The 23,861-nt window shown below is 42.8% G+C and overlaps 1 protein-coding gene across 8 annotated transcripts; it reads left to right on the forward strand.

Moving 5' to 3' along the window:
* The first annotated feature begins 882 nt into the window (after positions 1-882).
* On the forward strand, positions 883-22,010 carry C6H5orf63 (chromosome 6 C5orf63 homolog). Of its 8 annotated transcripts, none has more exons than XM_030567006.1 (6): positions 883-1,072; positions 8,319-8,458; positions 10,545-10,744; positions 16,447-16,568; positions 20,443-20,499; positions 21,509-22,010. In XM_030567006.1, the coding sequence occupies exons 4-6, from the start codon at positions 16,455-16,457 to the stop codon at positions 21,686-21,688; spliced, it is 351 nt and encodes a 116-aa protein (XP_030422866.1). In that variant the 5' UTR covers positions 883-1,072; positions 8,319-8,458; positions 10,545-10,744; positions 16,447-16,454; the 3' UTR covers positions 21,689-22,010. The 8 variants fall into 8 exon arrangements, with proteins under 8 accessions (XP_030422866.1, XP_030422865.1, XP_030422863.1 ...); XM_030567005.1 differs by having other exon boundaries at positions 8,322-8,458; XM_030567003.1 differs by having other exon boundaries at positions 883-1,060.
* Positions 22,011-23,861: the final 1,851 nt, after the last annotated feature.

The following is a 23,861-nucleotide window of genomic DNA, read 5'->3' on the forward strand; positions in this document are numbered from 1 at the left end:
TTTTGCTTTATTATTATATTTACAGTAAACTGTGGCATCTTTGCCTTATCCCTCTTAATAAGATCCTGCTGGTTTTTATTATATTGGTATAACATTATGGGCAAGACAACATAAATAGCTGAACAGTTTTTGCTGAATTTTTCTAAAAACAACCATTTCCTGTGGCAGACACACAGCATGCAAAATTTCACCTTGAAGCACTTAAAAGTTTGGCAGAGTTCTAAGCATCTTATCCTAGATTGCACTACCAGCTCTACCTGCAACAAGGCCCCTATTCCCCAAACTGCTCCAAGTGGCCAGATCCCATGCCTATCACCCCTAATCCCACTGACGACAGCTTGCAGGACTGCGATCTAAATGTTGACAGCTAAGTGGAAATATTAGTTTAATAACAGTCCTTAACACTGCCATACAGCCTTGCCAACACTAACACAATTGCTTTAAGTATCAGAGGGGTAGCTGTGTTAGTCTGGATCTGTAAAAGCAGCAAAGAGTCCTGTGGCACCTTATAGACTAACAGACGTTTTGGAGCATGAGCTTTCGAAAGCTCATGCTCCAAAACGTCTGTTAGTCTATAAGGTGCTACAGGACTCTTTGCTGCTTTTACAATTGCTTTAGAACAATCTTAAATGGTCCAACCATTATTTTTAAATAATAAACCCTGGCATTGCACTATTTGGGGAAACCTTTGTTGCTTTCAAATAATCCATGCAGAGTGAAGGTTACACTTTATTTGTGTTTATTTTATTAGCTGACTGGAGCCTTCCCTGGGCAGGAAAACAAAGCGGCGCAAAGCACTTATTTAAGGAGGAACAATTTAGCACAGGGTAGGAAGCGGGGCGAGCCTGGAGATTTGAGTGTAAACTCCCGGGGACACCTCGGAAGGCGGCGGTGGGCGGAGGGTGCAGTGCAAGCTGCAGTGTCAGGAAGTTGCTGCTGGTCCGTTCCTGTGCCCGGGGGAAGTGCTGAGGCCGAGCAGTCGCTGCTGTTGGAGTCGGGGGGGCCGGGCCGGGCAGCGCCGCACGAGCTGGAGGCTCAGTCCCCGGGCAGCTGCAGCCGCGTGAGTAGCCAGGTGCGGAATCGGTGTGTTAGCAGCTCCGCGGTGCCCCTGCTTCGCTTCGCTTGGGGCCAGGCGCTGGGTTGTCTAGAAGAGGACCAGGTTTCAAGCTGCAGCGCAGCTGAAGTGAGCGGCGCCCGCTTTCCTGCTGGGGCCGGACACCAGGGCACGCAGCGGAGTTTGCACAAGCGGGTGGGTGTCGGTGCAAGAGTCAGTGGAATAGCTCCAGAACAAATCCAGTGTAAACGTAATCGCCCCGAGCCTGGCCCACGCAGGGGAGAGCAAGAGACGTCCTCTTGACGTACCTAGCAATAGCCCGGGGCTGGTGTGACGCTACAGAGCGGAGCAAATACTGCAAAAAGAGCATTTGACAAATGACTCCACAAAAGGCAGGGAGGTTTCTTTTTCAAAGAAAACCCACCACAGACTCGGTGACCAGCACGTGTGTGCAGTTTTACCGTCTTCTACCCATAGAGAACAGGCCTGATTTAATTAACTGCCACAAGTGATAAATAATAAATCAGAAGTGGCCGTCTGGAGGTGCTTTGTCCTTCCACCATTGATTTCATAGGCTCCCAATAACTGACACATCTATACCCTGTTTCCACTAAGAATTTATTATTCAGAGTTAGTTGTATTGTTGCACCTGGGAGCCCCAGTCTTGAACCAAGACCCTACTGGTAGGGATTGTACAAACAGAATACAAAGAGGGTCCCAGCCCCAAGGAACTTACAATCTAAGTACAAGACAGCAGCTGACAGCTGCATACAGACGGACTGCTGGGGAAATTCAAGGAATCAGTATTACAGGCCGTGGCCTCAGTACTCAAGCTGCTTAACCCCTGTGGAGCTTTCATAAGCATCATGGGAAAAGGGAGTTTACAGCTGGTTTAGGAGGAGGATAAAAGATAAAAAGTTAGTTCTGGGGATGTTTGTAGGGAGTTCTTTACTGGCATGAGGGCATGTAATGGAAGAAAGAATGCAGGTGCTTGTTTGAAAATTAAACAAGTGAGCAATGGAGACCAATACAGTGGGCCAGTTGGAAACAGGAGATGGCCTTTCAATGGTGAATGAGAGTGGATAGGTAGAGTGGGGACAGTTAAGGCTATGTTTTAGGCATGGGTATTTTTAGTAAAAGTCATGGACAGCTCACAGGCAATAAGGTGTATTCACAGCTGGTGACCTGTGCATGACCTTTACTATAAATACCCCTGATGGTGCTCCGGGGTGCTGCTGTTTTGGGGGGCTCCAGGGTGCCACTGCTGCTTTGGGGGTGGGTGGCCTGTGGCCCTGCGGCTGCTCCAGTATCCTGGGGCTAGCTGCCTGGGATTGTGTGAGCAGCGGCTGGTGCAGTTGGCCGCAGGCCTGCTCCAGCTGCTCAGCCCTGGGGCCAGCTGCATCACAACTGCAGAAGTCACAGAGGTTTTGGAAAGTCACAGAATCCATGACAGACTTGCAGCCTTATGGATAGTCTGTAAAGGGCTTTGAAAGGGAAGGTGTGATGTTTACATTTGATATGATAGAAAAGGGGGAACCCGTGGAGGCTTGCAAAGAGAGGGGTGACATGGTCAAAGTGACAGGCTAAGAAAATTATCTTTGCAGTAGCATTCTGATTGACAAATGCAATCTTGGCCTGCTCTTATCCAAAGCCACAGGAAAGGATGTTGCAGTAACTGAGAAACAAGATGAGAGCCTGTGATTTAGCTGTGTGGGTGGATCAGAAAGCCTGTATCTTAGGGATATTATGTAAAAAGAGTCTGCAATGCTTAGATATAACCTGGGCATGAGGACTCCTGGATGGCAGGAGAGAGATCACCTGATCATTGCCTGTTGGGTTCACTCCCTCTGGGGCATCTGGCATTGGCCACTGTTGGTAGACAGGATACTGGGCTAGATGGACCTTTGGTCTGACTCAGTATGGCCATTCTTATGTTCTTGACTTAGAGAGAGGTATGAGGCAAAGTTGACACCAGGTTACAGGCCAAAATGGTGATGATGTCCATGGTGATCAAGGAAGGAAATAGCTGGGAGGTCTTCATGAGAAGTGGGGTGGGGAGCTAAGAACTCTAATTGAGCTTGAACTGACAGCTGGGATATCCACGAGGATGTGGGAGAGACAGGCTAAGATTTTAGTTCTGACAAAAGGAGACAGGTCTGAAGTAGAAGATAGATCTGTAAATCATCTGCACAGAGATGGCAGGTGATTGTGTGTGTGGATGAGATTATCCAGAAATAAGGTGTACAGCAAACAGAGGGGAGACACTGAAGGAAGGTTTAGAGAGGTAGGAGAAAACTGATTCATAGGCCTGGTCTACACTACCTGTTTATACCGATTTTAGCAGCGTTAAACCGATTTAACGCTGCACCCGTCCACACAACGAGGCCCTTTATATCAATATAAAGGGCTCTTTAAACAGTTTCTGTACTCCTCCCCGACGAGAGGAGTATCGCTGAAATCGGTATTGCCATGTCGGATTAGGTTTACTGTGGCTGCAAATCGACGGTATTGGCCTCCGGGTAGTATCCCACAGTGTACCATTGTGACCACTCTGGACAGCGATCTGAACTCAGAGGCACTGGCCAGGTAGACAGGAAGAGCCCTGCGAACTTTTGAATTTCATTTCCTGTTTGGCCAGCATGGAGCGCTCACCAACACAGGTGACCACGCAGAGCTCATCAGCACAGGTAACAATGCAGTCCCCTGAGAATCAAAAAAGAGCTCCAGCATGGACCGCACGGGAGGTACTGGATCTGATCGATATATGGGGAGAGGATTCTGTGCTAACAGAACTCCGTTCCAAAAGATGAAATGAAAAAACATTTGAAAAAATTTCCAAGGCTATGATGGAGAAAGGCCACGCCAGGGACTCAGTGCAGTGCAGAGTGAAAGTTAAGGTGCTCAGACAAGCCTACCAGAAAACCTAAGAAGCAAACGGAAGGTCCAGGGCAGGGTCGAAAACACGCCGCTTCTACGCTGAGCTGCATGCAATTCTAGGGGAGTCCGCCACCACTACCCCACCCCTGTCCATGGATTCCGAGGTTGGGGTGGTAATCTCAGCCATGGCTGAGGATTCTGAGGACGAGGATGAGCTTGCAGAGAGCACACAGCACTCCGTTCTCCCCAACAGCCAGGAGCTTTTTCTCACCCAGACGGAATTACCCTCCCAGCCCTCCCAAGCCAGTAGCCCAGACAATGAAGCCATGGAAGCGACCTCTGGTGAGTATATCTTTGTAAATATAAAACATGGTTTAAAAGCAAGCGTTTTTTAATGATTGATTTGCCCTGAGGACATGGGATGCATTCGCAGCCAGTACAGTTATTGGAAAAGTTTGTTAACATGTCTGGGGATGGAACGGAAATCCTCCAGGGACATCTCCATGAAGCTCTCTTGGAGGTACTCCAAAAGCCTTTGCAGAAGGTTTCTGGGCAAGGCAGCCTTATTCCATCCACCATGGTAGGACACTTTACCACGCCATGCATGTAGCAAGTAATCTGGTATCATTGCATGACAAAGCCTAGCTGCGTATGGTCACGGTGATTGCTGGCATTCAAGCAACATCCGTTCTTTATCTCGCTGTGTTATCCTCAGGAGAGTGATATCGTTCATGGTAATCTGGTTGAAATTCAGGAATTTAATTAAGGGGACAGAGATGGCCATTCCTACTGGCCTGTTTCTTAAAAGAAATCCTTCCTTGCAGGTAGCCAAGCGGAGGGAGGGCGGGGGGGGGGGGTAATGGCGCTGAGCTTTTTCGTGTTTGGCTAGCAGGGATCTTCCCTGCTACCAGCCACGTGGGGTGTGTGTGTGTGTGTGATTAGCAGTGATCTTCCATGCTACCAGCCACACGGTGGGGGGGAGGGGTAAAGCGATCATCCCAAAGAATTGGATGGGGGGGGTGGTTTCTGCTGCTGCATGTTAAAAGGAATGAAGCAGCACTGAATGGGCTTTGCTTGGTATTTGGGAAAGGAGGGCACTGTGTATATGAAGGCTGCAGAAGCCGAAAGACAATGGCTTACCATGGCCGCATGCAAGCTGAATGCTGCTGCCTGAACCTGCGTCTGTGAGATCTGTAACACCAGAGCCGCAGGCACTCAATATTAAGATGCAAAATGCGACCTTGTAGTGAAATCACACGTGCTATGTAAGGTGAATAGTGTTGTTCACTGTGGAAAAAAGTGTAACCATTGTTCTGTAAAATGTATCTTTTAAAATACTTCTCTCCCTTTTTTACCTCCCTCATGCAGCTGCGAATTTTTCAAGCCTCCCTACTCCATCCTGAAGGCTATCTCAGATAAGGCGGAGGGAAAAAAAGACGTGAGACGAAATGTTCTCGGAAATCATGGAAGTAACCCGCAATGAAAGAGCTCATCTGAATGAGTGGAAGGACGTGGTATCAAATTACAGTAAGGATGCCAGTGAACTTGAGGAGAGGAGAGATGCTCGAGATGAGAGGTGGCGGCAGAAAGATCAGAAGTGTAGGCAGGAAGATCAGCGGTGGCGGGATGCAACGCTGGGGCTGCTGCGTGATCAAACTGACATCCTCCGACATCTGGTGGAGCTTCAGGAACAGCAGCAGGGTCACAGAGTGTCGCTGCAACCTCTGTGTAACCAGCATTACCACGTTCCATATCTTCCTCACCCAGACATGTAAGAACGTGTGGGAGAAGGCTTCGTGCACCTGCCCACTCCACCCCTGTGGACAGCCCAACCACAAGGCTGTCATTATTTTGAAATATTTTTAGTGGCCTTTTCCTTCCCTCCTATCCTCCTCCCAAACCACACCCGGGCTACCTTGTCAGTTCTCTCCTTCTTTTTATAATGAATTAATAAAGAATACATGATTTTTAAACAATAGTGACTTTATTTCCTTAAGCAAGCTGTAATCGAAGGGGTAGGGTGGGTTGCTTACAGGGAATGAATCAATTAGTCGGGGGGGTTCGTCAAGTGGAAACAAACACAACAGTCACACTGTACCCTGGCTCGTGATGAAACTCGTTTTCAAAGCTTCTCTGATGCGCACCGCTTCCTGGTGTGCTCTTCTAATCGCCCTGGTGTCTGGCTGCGCGTAATCAGCAGCCAGGTGATTTGCCTCAGCCTCCTACCCCGCCATAAAGGTCTCCCCCTTACTCTCACAGAGATTATGGAGCACACAGAAAACAGCAATAACAATGGGGATATTGGTTTGGCTGAGGTCTGAGCGAGTCAGTAATGTGCGCCAGCAGGCCTTTAAACGGCCAAATGCACATTCTACCACCATTCTGCACTTGCTCGGCCTGCAGTTGAACAGCTCCTGACTACTGTCCAGGCTGCCTGTGTGTGGCTTCATGAGCCATGGCATCAAGGGATAGGCTGGGTCACCCAGGATAACTACAGGCATTTCAACATCCCCAACTGTTATTTTCTGGTCTGGGAAGTAATTCCCTTGCTGCAGCCGTTTAAACAGAGTAGTGTTCTTGAAGACGTGAGCGTCATGAACCCTTCCTGGCCATCCCACGTGTATGTTGGGGGAACGTCCCTTGTGATCCACCATTGCTTGCAGCACCATGGAAAAGTACCCCTTGCGGTTTATGTACTGGGTGCTCCGGTGCAAGATAGGGATATGGGTTCCATCTATCACCCCACCACAGTTTGGGAAACATGCAGGTCATAGTGGATGGCTTTGCTGCAATGGGATTCCCTGAGTCACAACCTTTGGTAGCAGCAGCTGAATGATTGCTTTGGCTACTTGCATCACAGCAGCCCCCACAGTAGATTTTCCCACTCCAAATTGATTCCCAACTGACCAGTAGCTGTCTGGCGTTGCAAGCTTCCAGAGGGCTATTGCCACTTGCTTCTCAGCTGTGAGGGCTGCTCTCATCTTGGTATTATAGTGTTTCAGGGCAGGGGAAAGCAAGTCACAAAGTTCCATGAAAGTGCCCTCACGCATGCGAAAGTTTCGCAGCCACTGCGAATTGTCCCAAACCTGCAAAATTATGTGGTCCCACCAGTCTGTGCTTGTTTCCCGGGCCCATAATCAGCATTCAATGGCTAGAACCTGCCCTATTACCAGCAGGATCTCCAAAGTGCAGTGGCCCGCGGTTTGAGACAATTGTGTGTTCATGTCCTCATCACTCTCGTCGCTGCTCTGCCGTAGCCGCCTCCTCCTCGCCTGGCTTTGCAGGTCCTGGTTCATCATAGACTGCACGAGAATGCGCGAGGTGTTTACAACATACACGATTGCGGTCTTGATCTGAGCAGGGTCCATGCTTGCTGTGCTGTGGCGTTTGCACAGTTCAGCCAGGAAAAAAGGCGCGAAACGGTTGTCTGCTGCTTTCACGGAGGGAGGGGTGAGGCTGTACCCAAAACCACCAGCGACAATATTTTTTGCCCCATCAGGCATTGGGATCTCAACCCAGAATTCCGAGGGGCGGGGGATACTGCGGGAACTATGGGATAGCTACTGGATAGTTACCCACAGTGCAATGCTCTGGAAATTGACGCTAGCCTTGGTACATGGATGCACACTGCCAACTTAATGTGCTTAGCGTGGCTGCGTGCACTCGACTTTATACAATCTGTTTTACAAAATCAGTTTATGTAAAATGAGAATCATCCCGTAGTGTAGACATACCCATAAACATTATCAGAAATCCTCCCAATAGGAGCTGCACCAGTGCTAGACAACATCAGTGACAGCCCTGGGGTGAGCTCTCTTGTATACCAGCAGCATATAATTTTACCATTGTGCCCTAAATGGGAAATCTTGGCCCTTATTTTTACCAACGACATAAGCAGATAACTACATGCATACAAGCAACTTGTTTGTTGAGTAAACTTGTTTTTCAGAGAAGAACAGCATTCATTTTCTGTAATCCAGTACTTGTTCTGACCTCATTTAAGAATGATGCACACAGCATATCAGTAAATGAAATTGGACATGCTACAATATGCATCTTAGTGTTGCAAATAATGTTAAATTAATATTTTATACAATAGCAGTTTTGATAATCTAGATGGTTGCAAATACACTTAGTATTAACATAAAGAAATCTTTGCCTTTTCCAGCACACTTATAATGCCTTGTCATTAGTTATAAAACCACCACCATTCTGTTTTTTCTAATAAGATAGCTACTATACATATTCTGTATGTAAGCATATAAAAGTACTTTCACTGGTCAATGTGATCATATCCATAAAAAACAAATAATTTGTATTAAAATATAAATTAGATTATCCAATACTGTACTACAATTTCTGCCTTTAATTGATTTCTGATTTTCAGCAGCTATGGTCAAATAACTTGATCACTGGCCCTGGGAGAGATCCATTTGATCAACAGGAAGATCACAATTCTGAAGGAGGAAACAAAACAAAACAAAACAAAAAAGACAGCCCTCAGCCAAGACTGACACTGGAGGCCAAGTATTTTAAGACATAGAGGCCCACTGATGGGCACAAAGATGAGTGTGGCATGGTTTTGCACACATTCAAGCAATGTGTGTGTGTGCAGACAGAGGATTAGCCATTTGGCAATCCATTGTTCTATGTGTATTTGTGGGAATTGCATACACAAGTAGACTTGCAGTTCTGTGCAGAATTGAAAATAAAACCCATGACTGAAACTCATCTGTATTGTTCAGAAGTGGTTACTGAAATTCTATGACTTTCTGTGCATTATATATGCTTTTATTATGCTCTTGAGTGGTCTTCTAGATAACTTTATCCTCTACTTATTGCAATCAAAGTGATAGGAATGGACATTCAGATTAAGCAAGAGGTAGCGTAAATGTCATTTGTAAATGGCAAAATAGGCATGTCTATATATTTAACCTATGCTTTCCTTTAACAGAAAGCATAAGCCTCAAACCTATGTAGATTATTTGCTAGCCAAGCTATTATTAACAGTGACTGAGAAACTTTTCTAAAAAATCTGACTTCCAATCTGTAGAGGATATTGAGAATTCAGAAAATATCTTCAAAAAGAAAGGAGGACAATGGGAAACAAAATTCTTTAGGAATCCCCCTCCGCAGTAGAATGGATAACTTCACTCTAAAGTTTTCTTTGATAGCTCAAATGAAGCTGTTTAAAATGTGCTTTTAAACTCATAAATCCTACTTTATGATAACTAGCCATTATATACAAGATTGCAAGTCTTTCAGAAAGACAGCTGTGTTTCACAGCTATTACAGCAATATACTGTATGTCAGTATGCTTTGAATTTGGAATATATATCTGGTCAAAGTCAAGAATGTTGACAATATATTTTTAGGGGTGTAATTCCATTGTCTGCAACTAAACATAAGTCCCTGTGCATTACCATGAAATAATATCTTTAATCTCACCTAGGATGGAGTGCTGTAGGACTGTAGCATTTTTTTAAAGTATTATAATTAAGGGCAGGAGGAAGAGATGTGGGAGATTGTGCTGATAGTTTATTCTCAGAACATTTTCTGTAACAGTGTGCACAGATTTTGTAACATTTCCCCATTGAAGTGAATATTAAAATGGTGTTACAGAATATGCTTATAATGAATGAATTCTGACCTGAAAAATTGGTTTTTCTCTGAAGACTTTTTTTTTTTTGAAGTATGCCATGTGCCCTTGAAAAAAGTAGTACTTCAAGACTTTATGAACTGCAGTACGTGTAGGATCTTTTAACTTGTTTAGAATTCCAGAAAAAATACTCCACCCCTACTATTTATTAATCTTCTGTCTGAAAAGGAAAGGGCACTCTACCAAGCCTAACATGCAATACCCTTGTTAATCCAGTACCACACATGTTTTGAGCCAAGACTACCAGTCATGACATCATTTAGGGATCAAATAATGGGTCACTGGCAAGACTTTAAATATGTACTCACAAATGGTCAATTGGCAAGTTCCTTTCATGAGCAGAGGCATCAGCAAAGTGAACCTGATAAGTCTGGTAAGTTTCACTGGTGCTGTTCATAATAAGTTGGATAGGAGTAAAACTGACCAAATTGTGTAAATTTTGCTTAGCTGCTGGTCCAGAAAACAACAGCAGTAGCAGATGCTGGGCAGAGAGATTCAGAAAGGAAGAGTCCCCAGAAATGAGAAAAGGAGGTTCCCAAAAATGGGGCTAGAGAAGAGAAAAGGAAAACAATGATGGGGAGGGAGTTAGGATGGAGGAGGCTAATGCAAATAGAATAGAAAACATGGGGGTAGGAGGGAGGGAGTAAAGAAGAAGTTTCCCCTTCCCTTCCCATAGCCAAGATGGGGGAGGGGGGGAGAGAGAGAGAGAACATGCAGCAGCAACTTCAATTTGAGACACCATACAAAAGATACCACCCCTAAGTAAGGTCCCTCAGCACCCTATGAGGATCCCACCAGTACCCCCATTTACTCCAACTGTTGGGCACTGGGATTCATCATCCCAGCACTGCCCTTTGTCTCTGCTTGAGGGACTATCCTTCATACCAGCATCTGACAAGGTAAATATGGAAAAGGGACCAGATTAACAGCAAATTCATTTTCCTTTGTGACCAGAGCTAGGTGTGAATGAGGAACTCCAGAAGAAAGGCTATTCTAATCCAGCACCCAGATGAGCCACCAGTCTGTTTTCTTACATTCAACGACTGCATGTTTTCCTCACTGCTTAGATAGCACCTTCTTCCCGACTTCTGATCTTTTTACCACATTCAGCATGTGGATCTAGATTTCCAGGCTGATGATCAAATGGAGAATAAGTATGTAACCATTATACAATAATTTCTGTAACAGTCATTGTGTAGTTCTGAGTTTTCTAGAACAGTCACAAACACACAAAGCTGCAATAGTGTTTGGCCTGTGGCCCATGGATTTCTGAAATGTGCTAACAGCTATGCTAGTGTGCAGTAAAGAGGTGAAGACAGGCTGTTTCTGCCTATCTAGTTCCACGGTTCTTCTTTTTGGCCATGCATCCATATTCAACATCTAGATTAGAGCAGCTGCAATCTGTTCTTTTATTCAAATTTACCATAGTTTACGGGATCCTGACAGGTTACCAGTGCAGTCCCTTGCATAAAGGTACTTTTGATTTGTCCAGGGAATCTCAGTTGCTCTGTCAAATGTGTCTCAGGATCCTCGGTCTTAAATTTTAATCACTATATGTGCACACAGTATTCACAAACACTGCAACTGCACATGCAATTGCTGTAATTAACTGCACACTCGGCTATGCACAGAGAATCATGAAAAAGTGGACCTTAACTAGTCAGATCCCAATATATTCATAATTATGGGTAAAATACATTCAGAGCCATGGAGGTAGAATACATCAGTGTCTTGAAGTTGAGATTATTTAAGAAAGTGTCATTATTAAAAAAGTTGAAAAAAGTCAGACATGCATCTCTTTTCTTTAGCTTTATAAACAGCTAATTAACTAGTTAAAGTTAGTTTCAGCATCACAGTTTATGTTGAAAACTAGGATTTATTTGCTGGAAGAGAGACTCTATTTATAGATTCGTTCAATTTCTCTTTCTGGAATGTAGTAGAGCCCAAGTTTATCTTCCAACCATCATATTTGTCAAGTTATTAACATCTCTTTACAGTATGGAGAAAAAAGGGATTTTGGTGTTAGCAGGCTCCTTTGCTTCCTGTTTAGATATTGCTGATCCTGAGAAAGATCTTTAAAGTGTCAAAAAGTGCTCCAAGAATGACTGTACTGAAAAGTTTTCCACTAATTGTTAGCAGTTTAATTTAATCATTAAAACACCCACACACAAAAAATATCCCACATGCCACAGATTTTTTCCACGTTGAGTGGGATCTGTGGGGCATCTGCACAACATTTTTCTTTCCCTCTTGTAAACTGAAATAGGGGAAGGATTGGTACAGATTAGACTTTTGCACTCTGCATATCGGTGGAACCAGTGCATTCCACCTACCAGTGGTGCAGACCAGGCTTAGGCAGCTGCTTGGTCACATTATGGAATCCAGATACTATTCAGGGCAAGTATCACTGTAGTGCACACATCAGCGCAGCTCCACTGATGCAGCTGTAGCATGTTTGGTGAAGACATGAGCATCTCCTGCCAACACTATAGTGCTGGTGTGGACAGTTCAAAACTTGTGTTGCTTGTGGGGAGGGGGTTTCACACTCCTGCGTGACTTTAGTTAGATAGACTTCAGCAATACTGTAGAGCTGCCCAAGAGTTACCTGAATTCTTGTGTGAATTGGTGAGAATATATATGGCCCAGTGATTGATGTTAATATCTGGGGTACTTACCTTTTATTAGTTTGCTGCTGACAGGAACTAGACTTTACATCCCCATCTTTCCTTCAGCACATTCAATAAGCTATTACTTGGTTTTATCCAAAACTCTGTTTTTTAACCAGAAGGAGAATTAACTCAGAAGCCAATACAGAGAGCCTCCATTGGGCCAGATCCTCAGCTGTTTTCCAGGAGCTGTGGTCAGTTCCCTAGTACAGGTTGGGGCAGCTATTGTAACCTGCATTAGCTTCCCTAAGGGACTATTTTGGCAGCCAGGGACTTGAGGAGTCCTCTGCGCTGTGGCAGCTCTACACAATCTGATGACATCTTCCCCCAACCTCATATAGGTTTTAGAGATGCTGTGTGACAGTAGAGCAGCATAGAGTGGGTGGAACACAGCCCACAATTGGGATCATTGACTTTAATGGAGTTACTTCCAATTTTATAACTGCTGAGTAGGGTCCCACTGTTTCACACCACACAAGCAAATAAACCAGAGTCCAGGGTTCCTGCTCTTCTTTAGGCTATAAGGCTGTAAGTTCCATGGAAGGCATGTGGGATGCAAGTTTGATTTGCAATGTAAAGGCTTAATTTCCTTAGTATTTTGGGCTGTGTCTAGCATCTATTAATAAGTAATGACATTTACGCTCACTCATATCTGAATTGCACATAAGTTAATATTACTACTTGTGCACTGGATGTTATGGAAACCACAACTCATAGGCTTGAGGAGTTGGCAGTGTAGTGATTCATTAGCATCAATAATAATTCTGGTCAATGAAGACCTATTCTTGAACTCAAAAAATACTTTCCTGGTTTCACTTAAAAAACACACAGATTTAAATATTATTTTTAATGACAAACACGGCTGTTGGGTTGGTAGCAGAAGTATTTTGCCAAGTTATAAAATTAATACAAACTATTTAATTTGACATTTTTATCTTGGATGCAAGTAGGTCCACATGCTGCATTTTATCATTCCAAATATATCCAGTTTTGGGTAGACTTTCATTGCTGTTGTGGACATAAAAATTCCTAAATCTGACTACTGAGGTCAGTTATTGTCAATCAGATTTGCACATTGCTAAGCTCACCTCTTCAGTTATGTAAAACCCTGTACAAACAGATTGGCTCATGAGAACAAATTTGTGGCTGCCTATCATGGGGTACTCATTCAGTGCCAGTGGTGTCTCCTCCCAGCTGCCCTGGGGAATAGCTGTCCAGTGCCTCCCTCTGTAGTCTCTCCTCCATTTTCTTCTCTCTCTGCAACCCCTCTGTCGCTCCAGGAGTTGCAGCTTCTTTTCTGAGACTCAGCAGGCCAGGTCACTATGGAGATTCCCCTTCTGGGGAAACAGAGTCGCACTGGACCTGCTGCCCAAGATCTGCCACTTTGTCAGTGGCTGCTAAGGGAACCCAGGCCCACCCGCTACTCCAGGTTCCAGCCCAGGGAACCTACAATGTGCAGCCAAGCTCTACTCAGTTTTCAACCTTGCTGCTCCCTATTCTTCCACCAGCACCAGAATCAGGCAGGTCAGAGAACCATGCCTACTTTTTAAGATGGGCATAGTTTGGGGAGGCAGAGAGGCATTGCCCCTCCAAACTGCAAGGCTTGGGAAAGTGTGGAGTGGCTCCAGCAGGGGCTGCACTTGCAGCAGGGGAGCTGATCACAGTGCTGCAGGTGCTGGATAGCAGCTGGTGGGAAGAGCAGGAGGAGGATGGGCTGCACAGCTGGTTCCTAGGGAGCTATGTGCCACCACTGGAGGTAGCAGACCAACACCCACAAAAAAGGGAGCTGCTTGGTCACATTATGGAATCCAGATACTGTTCAGGGCAAGTGTGCACTACAGTGATACATCAGCGCAGCTCCACTGATGCAGCTGTAGCACATCTGGTGAAGACATGAGCGTCTCCTACTGACATAGCGCCGGTGTGGACAGTGCAAAACTGGGGGTAGGGGAGGGAATGCAGGGAGAAGAGCCATAGGCATCTGCTTTTGGCTTTGCCTCACCTCTTTTCTATAAAGATTCCAGTGCCTTTGTTTTCCTCTTCACCCTTCTCTCTCCTGGGTCCACCCTTCTCTCAGGGTTAGGTTCCTACTGTTTCCCGTCTAGTACACAGAGAGTGACTGCAGACTTTCTGGCTGTAGCCTTTTCTGTTGCCAGCCTCCTGAGTTCATACTAGCCCAGCCCACACCTGTTCAGCTGAGTTTCTTCCACCAATCAGGGGTTGCTTCTTCAGCCTGAACCCCTCATGTGTGGTCTATCACACTAATTGGTCCTTCTCAGCTTTCTTTTGGTGCTGGTGTAGGATAAACACTCCATCACACTGCCTAAGGACTTCTAGTCAACACTAATGGCACTGTCTTGTGTATCACATTCACCTGGAACTTCGTGGTGAGAACAAGGATACAACTCAGATCCTCCTGTTTCACAAGACCTTGCCAGCTGAATTACAGGAGAATGTCTGTTAGCAGTATAGAGCATATGACACACAGTTGAGCAGCTGATTCCATCCTGAAGAAGTAGTGGGACAATCGCAACAGCCTGTGCATTACAATGTATTTCATTTCAAACTCGTCCTTTTGCATGTTTGTGACAAGTCCAAATTCTTTTCCAGTATCTGAAAGTAGGCCATCAAGTTACAGATAAACCACTTTTGCAAGGTTGTGATTTAGCACATTAGACATAACTTCCCCTTTTTAGCAGATATAACTTATCTGTGGCATATGTTCTGCCTAAGACTCTCCTGGGAGCATGGCAAATTGTTCTTACCTTGCTTCTCAAAAAAAGACAAAAGTCTTAGACAGTGCAGTCAGGTTGATGGGTCACTATTGGTATGGTTTTTCATTTAGGAAGGAAGGAAATTAACTAAGTTAATATAAAGTTCAGATTCACAGTTCTTCCAATATATTATTTTGTTCTTGTGTGATGGGAGGGTCTGTTGGCCAAATTACATCTCTGTAAAGTCTTTTCTTCTTTGAAATAACTGCTCCTTTAGCTTTAAGAAGCTGGACGTCATGTTTTTCTTAACTCACCTAACACATTGACTGAGCCCTATTTTACAGTATTAATGATCCAAGTTCAGGGCACACTTCAACTCAGTTCTATTTAATAGGGTTCTTGGAATATGCTTGTCATACAGAGCTCAGTATTCCTTTTGCTGTGTTGTGCCCCACACTTAACACAGCTGTCAAATACATTCAAATGAAATATAAAGTTGTCATCTATAGTTAGCAAAAGCCAATGTAAATTTTGTCCAAATAAGAACAGTAGGATTTGACTCTATGTAAAATGGGTGGGTGGTCCTAGTGCAGTTTCTAATGAATAGATATCCACAATAACCACCATCAGAATTGACATCTTTGCTGACAACTGTAACACAGAGGCCAAAAAAATGAATAGGCATGGAGTATAAAGAAGTCTCTCAATCCTACAGGTGATCCTTAGAAGCCAAGGTTAACACTCATTGGTAGGCTATTATGGAGAAAGCAGTATTGATATTCATGCTCTTGTATGGGTGAAGGTTTTCAGTATCCAACATGGCATACTGTACCTGCACTAACTTCACTTAAACAACCACAACCAAACAGATCCTAAAGCCATCAACATCTTTCATCAATTAGTTTGCTCTTGCAGAAAGAATGAGACAATTTGCATGCTCTTAAAGTTAAATCATCTTGTCTGTAGTTTGTTGTTGTTTTTTTTACTTGCTGCAGGAAACATTATTTTAACATTCTGATTAGATACAGAACTAGCCTGATGGAATAATTTTGAGTAAGTAGAATATTTTGCGTCAAGCAAATCAGCAAGATTACAGCAATGCAAAGCATAGCACTTTGCATTCTGTTAGTATTGTGTAATTCTTACTGGCATATGTCTAGTAATGCATTTATGTCAACATTTGTGTTAGAGAATTTAGCAAAGGCACTGCAGCAAGAAAATAAAATCTAAATTTTAAATAGAGCTTCTTGGATTACATTAAACTGATAATGGCTACTGCAACAAACTTTTTTTTTATTAAGATTAATATGTGGAGGCTGTGAACACAGAAGTGTTGTGAAAATGGTTTGCTTGAGTATGTATTTCAGAATTCCCATGGAATCACCACTTCTGCCTTATTATTGGATTTTCTGAGCTATAGCTTAATGAAAAATTAAACTGTACTATGCATGTAATTTCTGGTTTTTGTTTTAACAGGATAAAAGATGCTTTGGTTTGAGAGTACGGCAAAGCAGCTAGTAAAATATTCTTCTAGGCCACTATGGAGACGACTATGTGCAGCCACTACAAATACACCAGTATTAACTTTGTTCACCAAGGTAAAAAATTAGTTTGTAAAGCCAGACAGGAGGGCTTAAATATCAGCCTTCCAGATTCAAATAGATCCCAGACGGAAAGGCTCAGCCCTTCATCTTTTAGAGGTAGAGTGATTTAGTTCCATGCAGCTTACTGTGTGCGCATCATTTGGGTGAGACCTTATAGTATGGTTCTACTCTGTGACTCTATAGAAGTGGCAAGAGGGAGCTGTAGGATTATTGTGCCTCAGTGACTCCTTAGCCTGTGGACCCAGTTTACAAGTTAAAAGTTCTTTTATTTAAGAATATGTCGACACAGCAGCTGGGAGGGCTCTTCTCAGCATAGGCAGACAAGCATGCTGGCTCTGTTCAAGCTAGCTTGCTAAAATTACAGCGGGGCATGGTGGCATGGAAGGCTGCTTGGGCTAGCCACCCAAGTACAATCATGTCCAACCCCCACGTACATATTTGGATGGGTAGCCCAAGCTACTGCCGGTGCTGTCACAGCCACACTTTCTTTAGCACATAAGTTCGAATAGAGCTAGTGCAAGTGCCTGCCTATACTGGGAAGCACCCTCCCAGCTACTGCGTAGAGTACACCCGGAATTCTTTATTTATCATATATCACTATCCTAACAGAAGTGTTGATGGCCAGTTAGGCCCTCAATGACACCTGTGCAAAATCCGTGTCAGTGGGGCTGAAAAGGTTTAACATTAGTTCTATCAATGATGCACCAGGAAAATAAAATCCAACCATCCCCTCTTTGTTTTGGTGGCTCTGCAGTGTTAACAGGGGTAAAAAGCAATAAGTTGTTTTGTCTGAAGATTGAGCAGATAGGACTCTGAATGCACCCAGCAAGCACATCAGTTAAGCAGGAATGGGGGCTATTTGTATGTAATCACATTTCAATGTAGAACCTTAACTGAGATCCTGTGTTCTTTGCAGAAGTATTAATGATCCCACTTCACTTTTCATAGGAAGGAGTTTCATTTGGTGCCTTTGGCTAAAGTTTTACCTTCTGCACATTGTTTTTGTAGCATGTTATTTATTGATTTTGATTGGCGATCCCTCGATTCGAGGATGATCTCTACCACAGATTTACATATAGGTCCTGAGATTACTCAGGAGTCCGAAAGTGGTGCACGTATACAGATTGCAAAATGCTCTAAGATGAAAGTTTCTGTGTAAGTGTAAACTGTTGTGAATTTTAAATAAAATGAAAAAAGTGTGAATTTGCTGAGAGAAGATGTGACGGGAGAGGCTCCCTCATCAAGTAATTTTTTTTTTCTACCCAACTTGGAAAAAAGTGAAATTATATTACAAAAGTGCAGACTTTCTAGAAAAAGAAAAGTCAGCATTTGTTTCTTAATTAGTGGAATGTGTGTTATAAGAGGAAACATACTTTAAAGTCCCAGCTCTTTCTCTGCCATCTGATCCAGCACTCTGCTTTTTCATAATCCAAAGGGCAATAATGTAGGTAGTATTGGCATTCATTTTAGAAATTAATAATTGGAAAAAGCTCTTTTGCATGATTATTGTGCATACATACTGATTAGCAATTTGAAATTGTGACCAAATTTCTGATAGCAAAGTTGAACAGTTTTCTAAACTTGCCTCTTTTGTTGAATACATGCTTAAGGTAAAGTACTTTTCACATCTCACAGAACGTGTCATATCACTGGCATTTACAAAACAAGATCTCACTAAACTGCAGGTTGCTTTTAATAGACCAATTTGTGCTCTCAGTTTATCCCCATTCACCCCAGGCTTGTTTGTTTGTTTTTTATAAGTAAGGACAGGAATAAGCATGAATGAGGCTCAGCATAAGTGAGAATGTATTGTATAAATAAAAACTTCTCCTTTCAGCCTCTTCTGTTGCCCAGCATATCTGGATCTCTCTTTTGTATTAAATTCAAATTCTGTTTGCAGCCAGGGCAATTGAACATATACGCAAGCTGCTGAATGTCCCATAAAAGCCATTTAAAGTCTGTTTGCAGAGACTCTTGGCTAGTCAGAACACAGACTTATTTCTGGGCATGGTTCCCATTGGAACTCAATGCTGGCTTTATTAAAGGAGTAAAGTGCCATGACTTGCTTTGTTACTTAGCACTTGTCCGCACACACAGGCTGGAAATGAAATAGCTAGATAGTTTTAGATCCAAACCTTTACTTATTTCAGTATAAGGCTTGGTTTATTTAACTGTTGTTCAATCAAAATAATTGAACTCTTAATCCAAAATAAGTGTCCCCACACAGACTTGCATCAAAATAACTGAAAGTGTGAATTCAAACTGATAAAAGCCTGGTCTAAATACACAATTTCCCCAGTTAACTTAAAGGTGTGATTCTGCATTTAATCTGGTGCAAGTTTGTGTGTGAACAATCTTGTATCAGTTTAAACCTGGTTTAAGTTGTGCCTGTAAATGTATAGCCACACTGAGGGCTTGGCTACACTCAAAACTTCAAAGTGCTGCCGCGGGAGCGCTTTGAAGTGTGAGTGTGGTCCCAGCGCTGCAGGTACTCCACCTCCCCGTGGGGATTAGCTTGCAGCGCTGGGAGCCGTGCTCCCAGCGCTGGGGCACTGTTTACGCTGGCACTTGGCAGCGCTGTAACTTTCTGCACTCAGGGGTGTGTTTTTTTCACACCCCTGAGCGAGAAAGTTGCAGCACTGTAAAGCGCCAGTGTAGCCAAGGCCTGACAGAGGAGTATCCAAGCAGTAAGTTGCACTGTTTTAACTAAGTCAGGTCTTAAACCACTTCAAATTCTAATGGTGCAACCTGCATGTTTGGACAAGCCCTTAGTAAGGAGAAATGGTGCATCCGTCTGCCGTTCTGCCCCTACCAGCTCTACTACCTTAGCAGTGATAAGCCATAAAGAGTTGAGCATCCCGTAGGTTTAGTTTGAAGAGTCTAGTCTGTTGCATCAGATTACATGCAACAAAATTCTGTCAGGCCTTCTCAGTAACACATATGCTCAGCCGATTCACCATCACCAGCTCTTCCTCAAGTTACAAACAACAGCAGCTGCACCCCAGACTTGTCATTTAGTACCTTGCATAGGGTTTCAAACATTAAGGGTGCGTCTTCACAGTCTAGCCTACCCGACCCGACCCAAGCTAGCTTGACTCCAGCTCGCATGGGTAACAGCAATGAAGAGAGCACAGCACAGGCAAGTGAGCCAAGTCTGTATCAAGGTAGGGTCCATGCTGCGCTTGTATTATCTGTGCTGAAGCCTATACCGCATTGTCTTCAGTGCTGTTACTCACACAAGCTGAATTCAATCTAGTTCTGGTAGACTATAGAGCAAAAGGTGTGCAGAGGCTAGACATAACCTAAGAAAGCTTTGGGGAGGGAGGAAAGGAATAGACATTTTCCATCTGTGAACAGTACTTCATGGCAAAGAGACAGAACCATCATGTTTTTCCTGACTATATTTTGTATTAAATTACTATGTGCCAAATAATGTACACTGATGTATATCTGGAGTGACTCCAGGGAAGTCAATAAAGTTTTCCAGATATACATTGGGGAAGTGACTGTAGAAATCAACCCTATTACTACCCTATAACTTGCCTTAGAACCATGCAGCTGTGTCAGCTTTTAGAACTTGCAACATTTCAAAAATATTTTTATTGTCACAAATTAAAAGCAGAGTCAAAAATCTTAGAGGTGTTGACCAGATAAAAAAGAAGATTTCCTTTTTATTACTTATATAAAAAAGAATTTACACTCTTGCAATCTATGTTGTGCAGATTAAAGTGAGATTTTGAAAGTGATGTGGCAGTGAGGAGAGAACCAGCATTTGGAGTAATGATAGCATGTAACATACCTAGAAACAAGTTAACAGAATAATCTGCATGTCTTATTCTTTTAAGATGATCTGCTTATTTTCCTTTAGAAGCCATGCCCTCTGTGTGATGAAGCAAAAGAAGTGCTTGAGCCATATAAAAACAGGGTAATGAAATACAATACTGTGTATATTATATAGTAAGAATAGTTTATATGGGACTTTTCTTTGTAAAAGAAAAATTGCTTGATTTTATTTGCATCTATTAGTCTGTCATGGGAAAGCTCTTCAAGAAAGTTTTAGCACTGATTTCCTAAAACTTATTATTCAAAAGTTTTTTCAGACTGTGGCTGAAGTAAGTGTTAGCAAACTAAACCAATGAATACAATGTTGCAGCTATTTAAAAAGCTTTTGCTACCATAACAGGGGTTCTCAAATTGGGGGTTGGGACCCCTCAGGAGGTCATGGGGTTATTATGTGGGGGGTCATGAGCTGTCAGCCTCCATTCTGAACCCTGCTTTGCATCCAGCATTTATAATGGTGTTAAATATATATATAAAAAATTAATTTATGGGGGGGGGTCACACGCAGAGGCTTGCTATGTGAAAGGGGTCACCAGTACAAAAGTTTGAGATCCACTGTACTAGAATATACATATATCTCAGGTTTAGAATGCAGTTTGCAGCAAAACTGTTGTGAGGCAGATCCATCAAATATTCTTTGCCCTGTGTCACTTGAGTACTTTCCCACCATCCTCCCCCAAACTAATATTCTGTCAACTGTCTGTAGTGCACTTTGATCAGTTTTTGAACCCCAGTTGCTTGAATGTAGAGCAAGTGGTGCCAGCAGTAGTAGACACAAAGAAATGCTGCACCCCTACGCAGAACAGAAAATGCCTATCGACCCACCCGCAGAAAGAAAATGACTAAGATCATATGTGGTACAGTTTCTCACTGGGCTAAACATTCAGATGGTCGTTGGAAGTACACAAGCAAAGTCTGTGGCTATATCCATTTTCTGCCTGCAAAATCTGTGTTTCCATGCCAGAGCAAATACAGAGGCCTGCTGAAAATGTGACCCATTTTGTTAAAGTAAATCTGAAATGTGATGAAAGACAGCAGCTTTTTAAGTGTCCAGTGTTATAAAATGTTTAACATTTAGTTCTTTTCTTTCAAAGTTTATTTTGCAGGAAGTGGATATCACCCTTCCAGAGAACGCAGTGTGGTATGACAAATATAAGTATGACATACCTGTCTTCCATTTAAATGGGCAGTTCCTAATGAAGCATCGGATAGATATTAAAAAATTTGAGAACCAGCTTGTGAAGCTAGAGTTTCAAAATGATGAAAACCAATGAAGGAAATGCAGCTATTCTGAGACTGGACTGAAGGGATTTTGAACAAATGGTTTGAAACTGTTGCATACATTATGAAACCACATTTTCTTTGGTATGGAATGTGCATATTTAACATTCAAATTTTAGTTATTTAATTTATATTCCATTTTGTAGTAATGATGAAGCCCATCTGCCTGAATAGCAACTCATATTCATCTGCTATCCTAGATGGTTTTGTTTTTCAATGGGAGAGTAAGTGCTATTCCACAGCAGCAGATAAAATGAAATGCACTTTCAGATCATTAATATACCCTGCACTGACAATAAAGGAATGTTTAAGTTATGTCTGTATGAAGCTTTTTCTGTAAGACTTTCACAGTGCATCCCAAATGATCATTTTGAAGTAGAGGGGAGAGCTGTTTAAGTAGGGAGGGGGATAAAAAAAAAATCAAACTAATACTCTTCATAGAATCATACCTTTTAGACACCTGGATTTAGTTGTTATTCACCCATGAAAACTGAGTGGTTTTTTTTTTAAATGGGATGAACATGTTACACTTAAGCCTAAAATGTCCGCTTATGTTAAACAGGGAGATTTGAGCTCTTTAGTACGCAAGTAAAAGTATAAGTGAAAGTTAAATTGAACCAAGAGAGCCCAATTTTTCCTTGAAACAAGATTTAACACTGCAAACATGCTGTTCTGTGCTAGCTGCCACCTTTATTTTCCTCTCTGGAATTAAAACACCCTAAGAGTTTCCTTGCAAATCTGCTGGCATGAGATAAGGTAGCTTCTCGCTTAGGCTCAGGCTACACTATTAAAAAGAAAACATGCTAGCATGCAGTTCTCTGCCACAATTAGGGATGCCCCTGTCATACCAGGGCTTTTTCTTAATTTGCCAGGGGCACAGAAAACATGATTCTCTAATCGTATTATAGGAATAGTACTTGGATTTAGGGTTAATAGTCTTTTCGGTAGTGTAGACTAGCCCTTACGTTCTCTGACAGAACACAGAGAAAATGACATTTTAGTTCTATCTGTGACTTCATTGTATCTTAATTTAGTGACTGGCAAGCTTCCACTAGTGCATTTTTGAATCACAGAGCAGAAAAGAATAATGTGGGTAGATGGAACTCCTTACATATTTAAGGAGGAGGATGAATTGAGAAAGTTAACTGTTGTCCTTTAGGCTGAACAGTCTATAGTACTAACTGATTAGTATTGGAAAAGTGACTTTTTTCAGTCTATTTAATCAATCTGTCCAAACAAAAAGTAACGCAATTACTACATTTCTGTTCTCTTCAGCACTGTTGTATCTGAGCACCTTCCAGAATTAGGAAATTAAACAAGAAGCCTGTCTATCAAAAGGTGCGTCTTCTTCATTCTCAATCTTTAGAAAATTCCAGACAAGGACACACATGCTAAACACCAGGCAGACTTACCAAATTAAGATCAAGCATTCACTACAGAAGTTCACACTAGTTTTCAGAGTCACAGAACTTCAGAAACCTGTGCCCTCTCTCTGAGTTCTGCAGAAAGGTGGGCATCATTAATGAAAGAGGCAGGAATATAATTGAAACTATATTTCAATTAACAAAAACCCACAGTAAAAACACCTACTTAACCCAATTGCGTAGGCTTGTTTTGAAAAATTCTCCCTCAACAACTCGGATTAGCCATTGGACATAGAAGGTAACAGAAGGGCTTGTTACCTCATGAGTCTGAGAGTATATCCAGCTGTTGCATCTGTATAATATCCTATCACCCTGGCCTTTGATAAACTACTTCTTCCCCTTTTTATTCTTAGGTCCACTTTGCCACTTCCTTGGCCTTGATTCTCAGCTATCTTGCCCCTGGTGTGACCACTTACACCTGTGCAAAGCAAGTACAAAGGGTCTGGAAAATATGAGCATATCAGAACTTTGCACAGCTGTAAATGATTGCACCAGGACCAAATTAAAAGCATTGTGCCTTAACACACACCCCAACACCAACCAACCAAATCCACAACCAGTTTCAACACCCATTGTATCAAAGCACCTTTACTGCACTGGATGTTGAAAAACAGATCTGCCCCACCCATAGTCATATTCAACCACCGAGGGGGTGTTCTCAGAAGGGAAGTAATTTCTTTGTATTTGTGCAAGGCCAGGGAGACTTTATAACATTTAGGCTACCCCTTAAAGAAGCATATTA

This window comes from Gopherus evgoodei, chromosome 6 (assembly GCF_007399415.2).
Source record: "Gopherus evgoodei ecotype Sinaloan lineage chromosome 6, rGopEvg1_v1.p, whole genome shotgun sequence".
Lineage (NCBI taxonomy): Eukaryota > Metazoa > Chordata > Testudines > Testudinidae > Gopherus > Gopherus evgoodei.

What these genes read in the sequence shown, in the direction of transcription:
- C6H5orf63 (XM_030567006.1), top strand. Translation starts at nt 16,455, where the DNA reads ATGCTTTGGTTTGAGAGTACGGCAAAGCAGCTAGTAAAATATTCTTCT. An exon ending in TATTAACTTTGTTCACCAAG is followed by an intron (nt 16,569 to 20,442) that starts GTAAAAAATTAG and finishes ATTTTCCTTTAG; the next exon opens with AAGCCATGCCCTCTGTGTGA. An exon ending in TTGAGCCATATAAAAACAGG is followed by an intron (nt 20,500 to 21,508) that starts GTAATGAAATAC and finishes TTTCTTTCAAAG; the next exon opens with TTTATTTTGCAGGAAGTGGA.